The sequence below is a fragment of the Pithys albifrons genome, chromosome 20 (assembly GCF_047495875.1).
Source record: "Pithys albifrons albifrons isolate INPA30051 chromosome 20, PitAlb_v1, whole genome shotgun sequence".
NCBI classification, from domain to species: domain Eukaryota; kingdom Metazoa; phylum Chordata; class Aves; order Passeriformes; family Thamnophilidae; genus Pithys; species Pithys albifrons.
The window spans coordinates 3,125,578-3,142,600 of record NC_092477.1 but is presented as its reverse complement, the minus strand read 5'-3'; the positions used below and the strand labels follow the sequence as shown (position 1 = coordinate 3,142,600).

Here is a 17,023-nt window from a genome sequence, read left to right as displayed (position 1 = left end):
GGACTGGATGGTCCTTGGGGGTCCCTTCCAGCTCAGAATATTCCATGATTCTGTGTGACCTGCTGCCTCCCCTCAGAGCTGACTCCTGGGATATGGGAAGGATTTGGGCAGTGTTTCTGCTGCACAGACCATGGGGCAAGTCATTGCTCTCATTTTCTGCTGGCAATGGGGCAAAAAGGATTTTGCCCTCTCTGAAGTGCTTTGGCTTTTGCTGGGTTTGGTGTGTTAGAGTTTGAAGTTGGTTGTGTAATTCCACCTCAGTCCTGCTGCAGGTGACTGTGTCCTGTCTGGTTGTGTCTTACAGCTGCTGAGGCCTGTATACCAAGAGGACAACACCACTGTGGGTAAGTTGGTGAGGCCACACCTTGAGTGTTGTGTTCAGTTCTGGGCCCCTCAGTTGAGGAAAGAGATTGAGGGGCTGGAGCGGGGCCAGAGAAGAGCAACGAGGCTGGAGAAGGGACTGGATGTGGCACTGAGTGTCCTCCGAAACACCTCCAGGGACAGAGAATCCAACATGTCTTGATCCAACCTCACTGTGATCACCAGCCCAGGGCACTCTGTGCCCTGGGCTGGTGATCACAGTGGGGTTGGATCAAGGGTTGGACTTGGTGATCTCAGAGGTCTCTTCCAACCCAACTGAGAAGAGCAACGAGGCTGGAGAAGGGACTGGAGCACAAGTGCTGTGGGGAGAGGCTGAGGGAGCTGGGGGTGTTCAGCCTGGAGAAGAGGAGGCTCAGAGGTGACCTCAGCACTGTCTGGAACTGCCTGAAGGGAAGTTCTGGCCAGCTGGGGGTTGGTCTCTTCTCCCAGGCACTCAGCAATAGGACAAGGGGGCACGATGGGCTCAAGCTCTGCCAGGGGAAATTGGAGAGTAGAAAACAATTCTTTGCAGAGAGAGTGCTCAGGCATTGGAATGGACTGCCCAGAGAGGGGGTGGATTCCCCATCCCTGGAGGTTTTTCAGCTGAGCTTGGCCGTGGCACTGAGTGCCATGATCTGGTAAAGGGACTGGAGTTGGACCAAGGGTTGGACTTGATGATCTCGTAGGTCTTTTCCAACCCAATCCATTCTGTGATTCTATGATTCTAAGTTGTCCATGTGCTGGGAATGCTGCTGAGCTTTCTGGCACTGTCAAATCCTTGCTCTTAGCCCTGCCATGGAGTCCCTCACATTTTCAGGACAGCAGCAGAAGTCTGGGGCTTTTGGATGGGATCATCTTTCCCCCCCCTGAGCCCAGAGGAGAGCTCAGCTTCTCACCTCGTGATGGGAAGGTGTGTGGGAGCTCCCAGAGGGCTGGAGGTGGGGACTTTCCACCAGGGGCAGGATGAAAGCACCAAGTGTGAAAGTGCTGAGAGCTGTGGTTCCCCACATGTGCCTGTGGGCCCGTCCATGACGTGTTTCCTTCTCCTTCATGGTGCCTTGCTGGGGGGCTAATCCCTCATTTGAGGTTCCCTTCAGTCCTGAGGAGAGAGCATGGCCATGACTCACATTGGCACAATCATAGTGCAGGTTGTTGTGCCAGATTTGGGCAATGCTCATGCCCTGGGCTGCTGCAACATCTCTGGCAGTCTCTGGACCAGCTCTCCTCAAAACCCCTTTGAAACATGAACTCATGGCATAAAACATACCTGTAAGAGATCTGCTGGGTCTTCCTGGGGCACCAGGGATGGGTGGGCTTGTGGGAGGGGTGGGCTGAGTGTGTGACAGGGCTGAGGAATCCAGGTCCATGTGGAAATACCTGCTGTCTGCTCACTGCTTTGGGAGCTCTGGGAGGCTGTGCTTGCACCCTGACCTGTGTGGATGAGCTGCATGGCCATGGAAGAGCTGAGCTTCTCGTTGGGATCTTGCAGGAATGTCTGTCCCTCAGCAATCCCTCTCTGGTGAGGGCACAGCTGGAAGACTTTGTGCTGTCTCTAAAGGTGGGGCAGTGCCTGTAGAAAGCAAAGTGTGGGGCTGGCAAGGCTGTGCTGGGGTGCTGAGCAGCAGGAGGGAGCAGTGTGGGGCCAAGCTCCCTGTGCTCCAGCCCTGGAGCTCTGCAGCCAGGGGCATTTTCCACACTTGTTTTGTTCCATGGATAATTGCTGCTCTTTCCTGCTGTTTGTGAATCCTGGGAAAAGATGAGCTGGACTATGGGGCCTTGTTCTTACAGTGGGGTGGAATTTGAAAGACTTGGGCCTCTTCCCCTAAGAAATTTTGGATTTTCATGGATTGTTTTTAGCTATTTAATGTTAAGCCTCCGGAGGGAGGAAGGTTCAGCTGAGCAGGGCTGAAGTGCAGCAGCACTGCCCGCAGTCACCCTGTGACAGGAGCTGACCCCTGGGGCTGGCTGGGGGCAAACCAGGACCTGTGCAGGGAATGGATTCCTCTGATAGAATGAGGTGATTCAGGGACAAGAGGAAAAGCAGATGCTGAAGAGCCCAGGCAGGTTGGATGTGCCCTGTGTTGAGCTGTCTCTCGTGCTGTGATTTTATCTGGCAGTGCAACCATGAAAAAGGGAAGAGGGAAAATGTCAGGATTAATGAACTTAGAGGTGGAAACAACCTTTTAGGTCCTGAGGGTCCCCCCCTGCAGAGCAGCTGCTGCAGCCAGCAGTGAACAGCCAGGTTGGCTCCCCAGCCCAGTGCTGGCTGGCTCTGCTGCCTTTATCTGAGAGAAAATGCACTGTTTCCTAATACCTAATGGGATATGTAATGGTGGGCAGTTCATTTGTTTGCTTTGCACGAGCCCTTCTGTGCCCTGAGCCGTGGTCAGGAGTGTTTGGGCTCATTTCTGCTTGGGAAGGTTGTGGGTGTCCCAGAAAAGGGCAGGAAGCTGCTGTGGTGGGAGCAGGAGCTCCCGAGGGGCTGGAGGGAGGGAAGGAGGGGTGCTGGGGGTCTCAGGGAGCTGTTCCTGAGACATCCCTGTGGAGGAGAATGGGTGAGTGCTCCAGCTTCAAACCTGCATGGGTTAAATCCCAGGGGAGGGGTCTGCCTGCAGGACCTGAGCTGGTTCAGTTCAGCAGCTACAGGAAGGAGGAAGGAAGGAAAGATTTTGATTTTGGTTTTCCAGTGCAGCTTCTTTTGAAGAAGACATGAATTTTGGGTTAGAGAGACATTCAGTTCATGTTGGAGTTGCTGCCTGTGAGATTTGGGAGAGCACAGGTTGCTGGTGTCCAGCAGGACGTGGTCTGGGAGGACAGACCTGTCCCATTTTCTCTCCACAGAGGGGCAGGTCCTCCTGCTGTGGTGATGGAGGTCTGTGTGGAGGCAGAGATGTGCACTGTGGGCCTGGGGACACCAGGGATGGCCAACACTGTGTTTGGGGTCACCAGAAAAAGCTGATGCCTCTGGGCCCAAGGGATTAATGCCATTAATGGGAAATATTTCCCAGCACACCTGAGAGCAGAACAGCCCCATGGGCAGCAGCTCGGCAGCTCCTCACTGGTTCTGGTCCCATGTTTTGGCCACATCCTGGCTCTGTGGGATGGATTTGGGGAGGAGGACACACAAAGCTGCCCTTAGCAGTGCTGCCTGCAGCAGATCACCCACCAAACCCTCTGGGTGCCCAGGGCCAGCTGTGCCTGCAGGACCAGCTCCCACCTCATGGTGCTGGTGCTGGGAAAAGGGGAGTTTCTGTCCAGCAAAGCATCTCCAGAGCTCCCCATGTCCCAGGGCTGCACTCATGGGACCAAATCATCACAGAATCACAGGCTGGCTGGGGTTGGAAGAGACCTTGAAGATCATCCCATTCCACCCCCTGCCATGGGCAGGGACACCTCCCACCAGCCCAGGATGCTCCAAGCCCTGTCCAGCCTGGCCTGGGACACTTCCAGGGATGGGGCAGCCACAGCTTCTCTGGGCAACCTGGGCCAGGGCCTGCCCACCCTCACAGCCAAGAATTCCTTCCCAATATCCCATCTGACCCTGCACTCTGTCCATGGGAAGCCATTCCCCTTGTCCTGTCCCTCCATCCCTTGTCCCAAGTCCCTCTCCAGCTCTTCTGGTGCCCCTTTAGGCTCTGGAAGGGGTTCTCAGGTCTTCCTGGAGCCTTCTCTTCTCCAGGTGAGCCCCCCCAGCTCTCCCAGCCTGGCTCCAGAGCAGAGGGGCTCCAGCCCTTGGAGCATCTTTGGCCTCCTCTGGATTTTCTCCAACAGTTTCACCTCCTTCCTGTGTTCCTCCTTCCTGTGTTGCCCTGACCTGGAGGCAGCTCTGAAGGAGGGGACTCATGAGGGCAGAGTGGAGGGGGAGAACACCTTGAGGGATGTGCTGGCCTGAAGCAGGGCTTGCTGTGACTTCCCTGGGGTCCTGTTTTCATGGACACAGATGTGTCTGTGCTGCTGGTGGGGTCTGGTGAACTCCTTGTCCAGCGAGTGAGCAGCTCTTGGGCAGAAACACAAAGGGACATCTTGTTTTGCATGAGGAAAAAGGAAATCAGTGCTGTTGTTTCATGAGTCCCTGGGAAACTCTGAGAGCAGAGAGATGACTGTCCCTGCAGCTCTGGGCTCCAGCTATTCCCTGGAGGTTTTCCATGCCCTGCTCCAGCCTGGGAGAGCAGAACCTGAGCTGGCAGCGGGCAGAGCGATGCAGGAGCTCCCTCCTCATTCTGAGTTTCTCTCTGTCCATCCAGGGAATGGCTCCAAGGGGAAATCCCACACGGGGTCAGGGAGGAAATCCAGGCTGATGAAGACTGTGCAGACGATGAAGAGCTACGGGAACTACCAGAACTGCACCATTGTGAGGCCACACATGCCACACTCCTATGGCACCTACGTCACCCTGGCCCCCAAGGTGCTGGTGTTCCCCATCTTTGTGCAGGTGAGACCCCTGGAGGGGAGGAGTTACTGAGCTGGTGTGGGCAGTGCCCAGCAGGGCAGGTGGAGGCCAGGCTGCCATGCAAGGTGGTTCTCTTTCGCATCTTCCATGAATACAAGGATCCCTGTCCTCCTCAGGTCTCCTCTGGAGCTGGCTGTGCTCAGCACAGTGCTGGGGACTGTCTCAAAGGGAATTGTGTCCTGCCCAAGTGATTCTCTGTGGATATTTTCCCTTTTCAGCTTTCAAATCTGGTTCTTGGTGCTTGTTTGAGTCAGAAGGTGTCTCAGCTCCTGGGCTTCAGCAACCAACTCTGGAGCTGCAGACTAGTGTGGTTCCTTCCCAAGGGTTCTTTGTGCTGTCCTTATAGGGCAAGTGAAGGGGGTTTAGTTTAGCTGGAGGTCAGCACTGAAATTGTGGACGAGGATCCAGAGCACTGAGGGCTTGGCAGGGAATGTTCTGCCTCCCCAGTTCCATGAGCTGTTTGCAGAAAACAGCCCTGAATGTGGTGGTAGTAGCTCTAACTCCTTGTGGGACCTTCATCTTGTCCTTTGTGTGGCCAGAACCTCAGGAAACCTCCCCTGATCCCCATGTTTTTGTACAGTGCTGCTGAATCCCTTCACCTCTGAGCTGGAGGGGAACCCTCCATCCTCCCCAGCATCAGTGGCACTGTCACCTCAGCCCACACTGGTGACTTCCTTTGGGCTGGAACCATGGGCTGTGTTTGCTGGCACTCCAGCCTGAGCCAGGGGCCTGCCTGGGGGCACTGTGGGGCTGGGCTGCTGCTGGTGGCAGTGTGGGGCTGGGCTGGTGCTGGGGCAGTGTGGGGCTGGGCTGATGCTGGGGGCACTGTGGTGCTGGGCTGATGCTGGGGCAGTGTGGGGCTGGACTGGTGCTGGGGCAGTGTGGGGCTGGGCTGGTGCTGGGGACACTGTGGGGCTGGGCTGGGCTGATGCTGGGGCAGTGTGGGGCTGGGCTGGTGCTGAGGGTACTGTGGGGCTGGGCTGGCGCTGAGGGTACTGTGGGGCTGGGCTGGTGCTGGGACAGTGTGGGGCTGGGCTGGTGCTGAGGGCACTGTGGGGCTGGGCTGGTGCTGGGGGCAGTGTGGGGCTGGGCTGGTGCTGGGGCAGTGTGGGGCTGGGCTGGTGCTGGGGCACTGTGGGGCTGGGGTGGCAGTGTGGGGCTGGGCTGGTGCTGGGGCAGTGTGGGGCTGGGCTGGTGCTGAGGGCACTGTAAGGCTGGGCTGGTGCTGGGGCAGTGTGGGGCTGGGCTGGTGCTGAGGGCAGTGTGGGGCTGGGCTGGTGCTGGGGCAGTGTGGGGCTGGGCTGGTGCTGAGGGCAGTGTGGGGCTGGGCTGGTGCTGGGGCAGTGTGGGGCTGGGCTGGTGCTGAGGGCACTGTAAGGCTGGGCTGGTGCTGAGGGCACTGTAAGGGGCTGGACTGGTGCTGGGGACACTGTGGGGCTGGGCTGATGCTGGGGCAGTGTGGGGCTGGGCTGGTGCTGAGGGCAGTGTGGGGCTGGGCTGGGCTGGTGCTGGGGGCAGTGTGGGGACTGGGCTGGCAGTGTGGGGCTGGGCTGGTGCTGAGGGCACTGTGGGGCTGGGCTGGGCTGGTGCTGGTGGCAGTGTGGGGCTGGGCTGTTGCTGAGGGCACTGTGGGGCTGGGCTGGTGCTGGGGCACTGTGGGGCTGGGCTGGCGCTGGGGCACTGTGGGGCTGGGCTGGTACTGGGGGCACTGTGGGGCTGGGCTGGTACTGGGGGCACTGTGAGGCTGGGCTGGTACTGGGGGCACTGTGGGGCTGGGCTGGTGCTGGGGACACTGTGGGGCTGGTGCTGGGGCAGTGTGGGGCTGGGCTGGGCTGGTGCTGGGGCAGTGTGGGGCTGGGCTGGGCTGGTGCTGGGGCACTGTGGGGCTGGTGCTGGGGCAGTGTGGGGCTGGGCTGGGCTGGTGCTGGGGCAGTGTGGGGCTGGGCTGGGCTGGTGCTGGGGCACTGTGGGGCTGCGCTGGGCTGGTGCTGGGGCACTGTGGGGCTGGGCTGGTGCTGGGGCACTGTGGGGCTGGGCTGGTACTGGGGGCACTGTGGGGCTGGGCTGGTACTGGGGGCACTGTGAGGCTGGGCTGGTACTGGGGGCACTGTGGGGCTGGGCTGGTGCTGGGGACACTGTGGGGCTGGTGCTGGGGCAGTGTGGGGCTGGGCTGGGCTGGTGCTGGGGCAGTGTGGGGCTGGACTGGTGCTGGGGCACTGTGGGGCTGGGCTGGTGCTGGGGCACTGTGGGGCTGGGCTGGTGCTGGGGCACTGTGGGGCTGCGCTGGGCTGGTGCTGGGGCACTGTGGGGCTGGGCTGGTGCTGGGGCACTGTGAGGCTGGGCTGGTGCTGGGGCAGGGCTGTGCTCACCTCCACCCTCCCCATGTCCCCATGTCCCCAGTGTGTTCACCAGCCTTGGCAGGGCAAGGTCAGCTTTTGGCAGGAACACAACTGGCACTTCTGCTTCCTTACTCCCCAGACTTGCCTTGGGTTGAGACTGGGGTGTTCCTGCCACTTCAGGAGGTGGTTTTTCCTTTGCACTGTCTCCTACCTCAAGGCCCTGTGCAGGTCCTGTTCCCACTGGCTGTGCTGCTCCTGGGGATGGTCCTGGGCTGGCTGTGCAGGGTTTGTTCTGCACTCAGGCACCTGAACCTGTGCTGTTCTCCAGAATTCCATAGAGAAGGTGGTGGGTGGGGAGAGAAGGGGCAGGAATTCTTCGAATTGCTTTAATAATCCATACCATCAGAACTGGTGGTGTGTGACTGGGGAAATTGAAGCTGGAGATCAGAAAGAAATTCTTTGCAGAGAGAGTGCTCAGGGATTGGAATGGGCTGCCCAGAGAGGGGGTGGATTCCCCATCCCTGGAGGTTTTTAACCTGAGCTTGGCCATGGCACTGAGTGCCATGATCTGGTAAAGGGACTGGAGTTGGACCAAGGGTTGGACTTGATGATCTGGGAGGTCTTTCCCAACCCAATCCATTCTATGATTCTGTGATTCTATGGATGTGGCACTGAGTGAGAATCCACCATGTCTTGATCCAACCCCACTGTGATCACCAGCCCAGGGCACTCCGTGCCCTGGGCTGGTGATCACAGTGGGGTTGGATCAAGGGTTGGACTTTGATGATCTCAGTGGGGTTGGATCAAGGGTTGGACTTGATGATCTTGGAGGTCTTTTCCAACCCAATCCATTCTGTGAGTCTATGAACTCTTTGTGCCTGAGGGCCATGAGAACCTGCAGTGCCACCACTGTGGTTGTGTTTCCTGCTGACAGACACCCATAACCACCCCGTGCCTGTGCAGAGGGGAGGGCTGGTTGTCTTTTCACAGCTGGGGCTGACGTGGGTGTGAGTGTCAGGCTTTGCTTTCCCATGTAGCTGGACTGCAGCCTTTGAGTCCTTCTGAGCATAATGTGGGGTGGCTTCTCCATGGGTGAATTACAGCTTGAAGACAAAGTGGGTTTGGTGGGTGGAAAGTTCTTCTGCCAAACCACACTGCTGGTGGAAGAGTTGAGTGTTTCTTTCATTTTCTTTTCTTTTTTGCCTTTAAACACAGCCCCTCGACCTTTGCAACCCTGCCAGGACTCTGCTGCTGTCAGAGGAGCTGCTGCTCCACGAGAGCAGGAAGAGGACCACACAGGTAAGGCTCTTTGTGCTGTCTGAGCTCTTGAAACCTGCTCTCCTGCAGGCCTGGGTAGGAAACTGAATCACAGAATCACAGTGGGGTGAGTGGAAGGGAGATTAAAGCTCATCTTGTTCCCTGCCATGGGCAGGGACACCTCCCACCAGCCCAGGTTGCTCCAAGCCCTGTCCAACCTGGCCCTGGACACTCCCAGGGATGGGGCAGCCACAGTTTCTCTGCCCAACCTGTGCCAGGGCCTGCCCACCCTCATAGACAAGAATTCCTTCCCAATATCCCATCTATTCCTGCCCTCTGGTAGTGGGAAGCCATTCCCTGTGTCCTGTCCCTCCATCCCTTGTCCCAAGTCCCTCTCCAGCTCTCCTGGAGCCCCTTTAGGCACTGGAAGGGACTTTGAGAAGGGACTGGAAGGGATGTCTTATTACATTGAGAAGGGAAATGCTTAATTGTGCAGTAATTGTATTAATATGCTGCTTGGGAAAACTTGTCAGTTAATTGTAGGATAAACTAAGTATCAAAACTCTTTTATACTAGAAATGAACTTTTGTTCTTGTCTTCCTTTGGGCTCACAGAGGGGAAACTGCACATGGTAAATACACATCAGTGGCAGCTCAGCAGACTCAGGAGGAGGGACTTGAAGGAGGTTTTGTACCAGGTTAGAGAAGCAAATGATAGAATGGTTGAGGCTGGAAGGGACCTCTGGAGGTGATCCAGTCCCACCTCCCTGCTCAGGCAGGATGTCCTGGAACAGTCACTCAGGGTTGTGTCCAGATGGCTTTGCAATATCTCTGGGGAAGGAGAGCCCACAACTTAGAACTAGAACTAGACAGAGAATTTGCAGGGGGTTTCTGAAATTTAGTTCCTGAAACAGGTCACATGTCATGCCCACATTCCTCTCTTCTTACTCCAGCCTTTCTGCCATGTGACTGTTAGAAATCCAGGGAGTCAGTGGAGCTTTGGCTTCATGCTGCACTTGTGCTGTGACAGCTTTCACCAGCCAGACTGGCAGAGTTTGGGTGTGTTCATCACATTTTCTGCTGCCTTCACTGGCATCCAACTGCACAGCCTGCAAATCCCTGGAATGTGGGAGAGAGGAGGCAGCAGCTGGCAGAGCCCACCCATGCCTTGCTCACTGGTTTCTTTTGGGGTAGTTTCAGAGAATCTCCCCACTGTACAGGGTAATTTTGGGTTGAATTTGGTTGCAGTAACAAAATGTCATCCTCACAGATCTGTAAAGGAAGTTTTACTTCACTAATCTCAGTTTCTGGGTAGCAGCACCTTGTGGGTGGCCAAGAGCAGAACCCCAGAGCCACCTCCCATCACTGGCCAGTTCAAACCAGTACAGGATTGTGTTAAGTGACTCCTCTCTCTGGTTCTCAATGTGTAATTTACCCCTGGCTTTGACCTGAACCACCCAAAAAGTACATCAAAGTGCACAAAAAATTATGTGATTTATTGATTGATTAGGAAGCTTGGCACTAAGTGGTGAATAACTTGCCCTGGCAGTCCTGCTGCCCTGTGCTGCCCAGGGCACCTGCAGGAGGGAGAACCAGGGGAACACCTGGTTGTGTGGCACAGCTGTGCTGGAAGGCTTGGGAATTCAGAGGCCAACTGACCTCAGGGAGCTTCTCTGTGTGGTGTGGAGGGGTTTGCCTTCAGCTCAGACATCTCAGTAGCAGCTGAATGTGGGACAATTATGGGTAATTAATGCTGTTTGCAGCCGGGGCAGAGCGTGTGTGTGTGTGTGTGGAGGTGATGGAAAACCCCAGGCCAGGAGTGTTTGGAGCAGAGGTGCTGCTCTGTCTCCACATCAGAGACCTGGCTGTGGGCAGGACCAGCAGGAGAAGGTCTCAGGGAAAGGGCTCTGCTTGCTTTGATGGGGAGCACAGGCTCAAGCTCTGCCAGGGGAAATTGAAGTTGCAGAGCAGAAGAAAATTCTTTGCAGAGAGAGTGCTCAGGGATTGGAATGGGCTGCCCAGAGAGGGGGTGGATTCCCCATCCCTGGAGGTTTTTCATCTGAGCTTGGCCGTGGCACTGAGTGGCATGATCTGGTAAAGGGACTGGAGTTGGCCCAAGGGTTGGACTTGATGATCTCAGAGGTCTCTTCCAACCCAAGGGAGAAGAGAAAAGCAACAAGGCTGGAGAAGGGACTGAAGCACAAGTGCTGTGGGGAGAGGCTGAGGGAGCTGGGGGTGTTCAGCCTGGAGAAGAAGAGGCTCAGAGGTGACCTCAGCACTGTCTGGAACTGCCTGAAGGGAAGTTCTGGCCAGGTGGGGGTTGGTCTCTTCTCCCAGGCACTCAGCAATAGGACAAGGGGGCACGATGGGCTCAAGGTCTGCCAGGGGAAATTGAAGTTGGAGAGCAGAAAGAAATTCTTTGCAGAGAGAGTGCTCAGGGATTGGAATGGGCTGCCCAGAGAGGGGGTGGGTTCCCCATCCCTGGAGGTTTTTCAGCTGAGCTTGGCCATGGCACTGAGTGCCATGATCTGGTAAAGGGACTGGAGTTGGACCAAGGGCTGGACTTGATGATCTGGGAGGTCTTTTCCAACCCAATCCATTCTATGATTCTGTGATTCTGTGATGCCCTGGGGATGAGTGTGAGGCTGGAAGAGGATTTGCCACTGGAGCTGGTGCCAGGGCTGGGCAGGGTGCTGGGCAGGTTGCTGTGTGCTGGGCTGGGTGCTGGGTGCTGGGCTAGGTAGGGTGCAGTGTGCTGGGCAGGGTGCTGGGTGCTGGGCTAGGCAGGGTGCTGGGCAGGGCAGGGTGCTGTGTGCTGGGCTGGGCAGGGTGCTGTGTGCTGGGCTAGGCAGGGTGCTGTGTGCTGGGCAGGGTGCTGTGTGCCAGGGCAGGGTGCTGTGTGCTGGGCAGGGTGCTGTGTGCTGGGCAGGGTGCTGGGTGCTGGGCTAGGCAGGGTGCTGGGCAGGGCAGGGTGCTGTGTGCTGGGCTGGGCAGGGTGCTGTGTGCTGGGCAGGGTGCTGTGTGCTGGGCAGGGTGCTGGGTGCTGGGCTAGGCAGGGTGCTGGGCAGGGCAGGGTGCTGTGTGCTGGGCTGGGCAGGGTGCTGTGTGCTGGGCAGGGCAGGGTGCTGTGTGCCAGGGCAGGGTGCTGTGTGCTGGGCAGGGTGCTGGGCTGGGCAGGGTGCTGTGTGCTGGGCAGGGCAGGGTGCTGTGTGCCAGGGCAGGGTGCTGTGTGCTGGGCAGGGTGCTGGGCTGGGCAGGGTGCTGTGTGCTGGGCAGGGCAGGGTGCTGTGTGCCAGGGCAGGGTGCTGTGTGCTGGGCTAGGCAGGGTGCTGTGCGCTGGGCAGGGTGCTGGGTGCTGGGCAGGGTGCTGGGTGCTGGGCAGGGTGCTGTGTGCCAGGGCAGGGTGCTGTGTGCCAGGCAGGGTGCTGTGTGCCAGGGCAGGGTGCTGTGTGCTGGGCAGGGTGCTGTGTGCCAGGGCAGGGTGCTGTGTGCTGGGCAGGGTGCTGGGTGCTGGGTGCTGGGCAGGGTGCTGTGTGCTGGGCAGGGTGCTGGGTGCTGGGATAGGCAGGGTGCTGTGTGCTGAGCAGGGTGCTGGGTGCTGTGTGCTGGGCAGGGTGCTGGGTGCTGGACTGGGCAGGGTGCTGTGTGCTGAGCAGGGTGCTGGGTGCTGGGCTGGGCAGGGTGCTGTGTGCTGGGCAGGGTGCTGGGTGCTGTGTGCTGGGCAGGGTGCTGTGTGCTGGGCAGGGTGCTGGGTGCTGGACAGAGTGCTGTGTGCTGGGCTAGGCAGGGTGCTGTGTGCCAGGGCAGGGTGCTGTGTGCTGGGCAGGGTGCTGTATGCTGAGCAGGGTGCTGTGTGCCAGGGCAGGGTGCTGTGTGCTGGGCAGGGTGCTGTGTGCCAGGGCAGGGTGCTGTGTGCTGGGCAGGGTGCTGTGTGCTGGGCAGGGTGCTGTGTGCCAGGGCAGGGTGCTGGGTGCTGGGTGCTGGGCAGGGTGCTGTGTGCCAGGGCAGGGTGCTGTGTGCTGGGCAGGGTGCTGGGTGCTGTGTGCCAGGGCAGGGTGCTGTGTGCCAGGGAAGGGTGCTGTGTGCTGGGCTAGGCAGGGTGCTGTGTGCTGGGCAGGGTGCTGTGTGCCAGGGCAGGGTGCTGTGTGCTGGGCAGGGCAGGGTGCTGTGTGCCAGGGCAGGGTGCTGTGTGCTGGGCTGGGCAGGGTGCTGTGTGCTGGGCAGGGTGCTGTGTGCCAGGGCAGGGTGCTGGGTGCTGGGCTGGGCAGGGTGCTGTGTGCCAGGGCAGGGTGCTGGGTGCCAGGGCAGGGTGCTGTGTGCTGGGCAGGGCAGGTTCTGGGTGCTAGGCAGGGTGCTGTGTGCCAGGCAGGGTGCTGGGTGCTGTGTGCAAGGCAGGGTGCTGGGCAGGGTGCTGGGTGCTGGGCAGGGTGCTGGGCAGGGTGCTGGGTGCTGGGCTGGGCAGGGTGCTGTGTGCCAGGGCAGGGTGCTGGGTGCAAGGGCAGGGCAGGGTGCTGGGCAGGGTGCTGGGTGCTGGGCAGGGTGCTGTGTGCTGGGCTGGGCAGGGTGCTGTGTGCCAGGGCAGGGTGCTGGGTGCCAGGGCAGGGTGCTGGGTGCTGGGCAGGGCAGGTTCTGGGTGCTAGGCAGGGTGCTGTGTGCCGGGCAGGGTGCTGGGTGCTGTGTGCAAGGCAGGGTGCTGGGCAGGGTGCTGGGCAGGGTGCTGGGTGCTGGGCTGGGCAGGGTGCTGTGTGCCAGGGCAGGGTGCTGGGTGCCAGGGCAGGGCAGGGTGCTGGGCAGGGTGCTGGGTGCTGGGCAGGGTGCTGTGTGCTGGGCTGGGCAGGGTGCTGGGTGCCAGGGCAGGGTTCTGGGTGCCAGGGCAGGGTGCTGGGTGCTGGGCAGGGTGCTGGGTGCCAGGGCAGGGTGCTGGGTGCCAGGGCAGGGTGCTGTGTGCTGAGCAGGGTGCTGTGTGCCAGGGCAGGGTGCTGGGTGCTGGGCAGGGTGCTGGGTGCTGGGCAGGGTGCTGTGTGCCAGGGCAGGGTGCTGTGTGCCAGGGCAGGGTGCTGGGTGCCAGGGCAGGGTGCTGTGTGCTGAGCAGGGTGCTGGGTGCCAGGGCAGGGTGCTGGGTGCCAGGGCAGGGTGCTGGGTGCTGGGCAGGGTGCTGGGTGCCAGGGCAGGGTGCTGGGTGCCAGGGCAGGGTGCTGTGTGCTGAGCAGGGTGCTGTGTGCCAGGGCAGGGTGCTGGGTGCTGGGCAGGGTGCTGGGTGCCAGGGCAGGGTGCTGTGTGCCAGGGCAGGGTGCTGGGTGCCAGGGCAGGGTGCTGTGTGCTGAGCAGGGTGCTGTGTGCCAGGGCAGGGTGCTGGGTGCTGGGCAGGGTGCTGGGTGCTGGGCAGGGTGCTGGGTGCTGCCCAGCAGTCTGAGCCAGCCTTTGGGAATGCCATGCCCCAGGGCTGTGCTGTCTGGGCGAGCCTGGCAGAGGGGCAAGGCAGGAGTGAGTGAGTGAGCAGAGTGAGAAACTAGAAGTGGTGCCTGGAAACAGCCCATGGTGCTGAGCCCTGGGGGCTGGGGCTGGCAGTAGAGCAGCTCCTGGGACATCAGCCCTGGCCCCTGGGAAGGGGAGAGGGAAGCCCTGGGAAGCCCTGGCAAGCCCTGTTCCACTTACTCTCTCCTGTCTGAGTGGGTGGCAGGGCCATGGCAGGCTCGGTGGGGCCTTGAGGGATCAGTGCAGGTCCCTCTGGAAAGCCAGCCTGCCCTTCTCCAGCAGAGCAGGGGGGCTGCTCTGGCCCTGATGGGCTGTGAGGGAGAGAACCTGAACTTCTGGAGTCCAGGAAGACCCAGAATGGCCTGGACATAATGGGGCTTCCCCTGGTGCATGAGGGCTCTGACTTCCCTCTTTGCTGGCCTTGAGTTCTTCCCCTCTCCAGCCTTCTCTGCTACCTGGACAGACTGTCTTGTTTCCAGTCAGTCCTTTCTTCCTCACTCCATGTGGTTTCCCATTTTCCCGCTGCTCTTCCCACGCAGCCTCTCTCCAGCTGGGCTCCCGTGGGATGCAGGGCTGCTCTCTGCATGTTCTTGCTCTGCTGTGGCTGAGTGGCTCGAGAGAGGAGGCTCTGGGTGCAGGGGCTGGAGATGGAGGTCCTGCTTTTCTTTTCCCCCAAACCCCAGACTCTTCTCCCTGTGGCAGTTTCCACACCAGGCGCCACATCCTTGTCCCTCAGCAAACTCTCTCCCTTCTCCTGAAGGAGCCAACCTATCCCTCTGGAGGCTTGCCAGGACCTGTCCTTTCCCTGACCTTACCTCTGGGGCAATCCTTACTCAGGCCTTAATCACATCCTGTCTAGACTTTGTTGCAGTTCCCGCTTTTCTGCTCTCCTGAGGTCCCTCCAGCCTGGGGAGTGCCAGAGGAACCAGCGACAGTGCACGAGGTGTCCAGCGTGGCCTTGGCCTTGTCCACTCATCTCTCATGGACCTGGAGGCACCTTTCCAAAGCTCTGAGGTGCCTGCACAGTGTGGGCCATGCTCACCTCCTTCTCAGCTCTCCATTCTGCCCTTCTGACACGGTCTGGGGTCCCCCCTGAGCTCTGCAGAGCCTGGAGGACATGGGCCAGCATGCCCAGGCTGATGTTCTTCTCTGCAGAGCAGGAAGCTTTCTTCTCTCCCCCTGTCTCTCTTCCCAAGTGCTGCACTTACAGTTTCCAGCACTGCTGTCCTGGGACAGGATCTCCAGCTCCCTGGTTTGTGGGAATTTGGCCAACACAAAGGCTTGACCCAAACCCTACTCCCTGGGACAGGTGTTTCAAGCTCTTGTTTTCAGCCTTTTTTAGACACTTTAATCTGGATGAGAACACCACTCAACTCCTCTCTCCACCACACTAGTCCCACTTACTCTGTCCCTTCTTCACTCCCTCTTACTATCCTCCTCTTCCCCTGCTTGGAACATTTCCCTCTGCACAGTCACTGCTTGCTGAGTGTCTGAGGCTTGGCCTGTGACCCCTTGAGGTTTCAGTGCCTGCTCAGCCCTCTGATGTTCATGGTAGAAGAATATTTGGTTCAGATAAGGCAGGGGCAAGGTTGGCAACTAAAGCCTTCACCATGGAGCTCCTTTTGGCAGGTCTGGGGGTTTGTCTTCATCAGAGCCTGACTGAGCATTTCAGCTCCTTCCTGAGCATGTGAATTCTGTGCTGATAATCTTGGGACAAAAAATGGGTGAGACAATAAAAGAGGGTGAATAAATGCACTGTGGGCTAAAAGGCTACTGAGGAGCTCTTCCCCCAGAGGGTGGTGGGCACTGACCAGGCTCCCCAGGGCAGTGGGCACAGCCCCAAGGCTGCCAGAGCTCCAGGAGGGTTTGGATGATGCTCTGGGACACAGGGTGGGATTGTTGGGTGTCTGTGCAGAGCCAGGAGTTGGCCTCAATGATCTTTGTGTGTCCCTCCCAGCTCAGGATATTCTGTGATTCCAGGATTCTGTAAGTCTTGGAGAATGTGCATTTAATATGGATACATCCAGAAGGAAAAATCCAGGAGCAAAGGAGGAGGTCACGCTTAGAGAGTTAGTGCTGCAGCATGGAAAGCAGTGCCTGAAAGGCATTGCTGTGTCCCTGGAGGGTGGGAAAATCCATGCCCATCTCTGGGGAGCCATCGTGGGTATGGACCTGCCCCACCTGCAAAGCTGTGACTTGGGAACTTTGGTTCAGGGGGCACTGGTGGGGAGTGACTGGTACCACCCTGCATGGGGAGCTGCACCATTGTTGGCTGGGTGAGTCCAGCAGGGATGTCTGTTTGACCCAGGATGAGGAGGGTTTGGATGGTCTCACAGGAGGGCTGCAGGGATAAATCAAGAGCTGGAGAACTTGAGGAAGATTAAGCAAGATTTATCCATTGAGCTCAGCTGAATGAAGGGGGGCACAGAACTCTGCACTTACACCCCTCACTCTGGCAGCACTGCAGTTTCTCCTCTGCAGTGGGACCCAGTTTTTCTGAGAAGAAAGCAGGACTGAAACAGCAAATGTGTGTGGTCAGTCCTGGGGTGGATACCTGTCCATCCTGGGGTGGATGACTGTCCATCCTGGGGTGGATGCCTGTCATTCCTGGGGTGGATGCCTGTCAGTCCTGGGGTGGATGCCTGTTCATCCTGGGGTGGATGCCTGTCCATCCTGGGGTGGATACCTGTCCATCCTGGGGTGGATGCCTGTCTGTCCTGGGGTGGATACCTGTCAGTCCTGGGGTGGATGCCTGTCTGTCCTGGGGTGGATACCTGTTCATCCTGGGGTGGATGCCTGTCCATCCTGGGGTGGATACCTGTCAGTCCTGGGGTGGATACCTGTCCATCCTGGGGTGGATGCCTGTCCATCCTGGGGTGGATGCCTGTCAGTCCTGGGGTGGATACCTGTCCATCCTGGGGTGGATGCCTGTCCATCCTGGGGTGGATGCCTGTCAGTCCTGGGGTGGATGCCTGTCTGTCCTGGGGTGGATGCCTGTCAGTCCTGGGGTGGATGCCTGTCCATCCTGGGGTGGATGCCTGTCCATCCTGGGGTGGATGCCTGTCAGTCCTGGGGTGGATGCCTGTCAGTCCTGGGGTGAATGCCTGTCCGTCCTGGGGTGGATGCCTGTCAGTCCTGGGGTG

General features: G+C 59.0%; 1 protein-coding gene across 6 annotated transcripts in view; it reads left to right on the top strand.

The window, feature by feature from the left end:
- The window catches only part of RGS3 (regulator of G protein signaling 3), a 111,581-nt gene that overhangs the window by 35,862 nt on the left and 58,696 nt on the right, over nt 1–17,023 (top strand). For 4 of the 6 annotated variants that reach the window (XM_071574380.1, XM_071574382.1, XM_071574381.1 and 1 more), the window contains 3 exons: nt 305–344; nt 4,605–4,792; nt 8,365–8,448. In XM_071574380.1, the coding sequence (XP_071430481.1) occupies nt 305–344; nt 4,605–4,792; nt 8,365–8,448 (312 nt within the window). Of the gene's footprint in view, nt 1–304; nt 345–4,604; nt 4,793–8,185; nt 8,274–8,364; nt 8,449–17,023 lie in introns of those variants that run through there. The other 2 variants (XM_071574384.1, XM_071574385.1) reach the window with 2 other exon arrangements.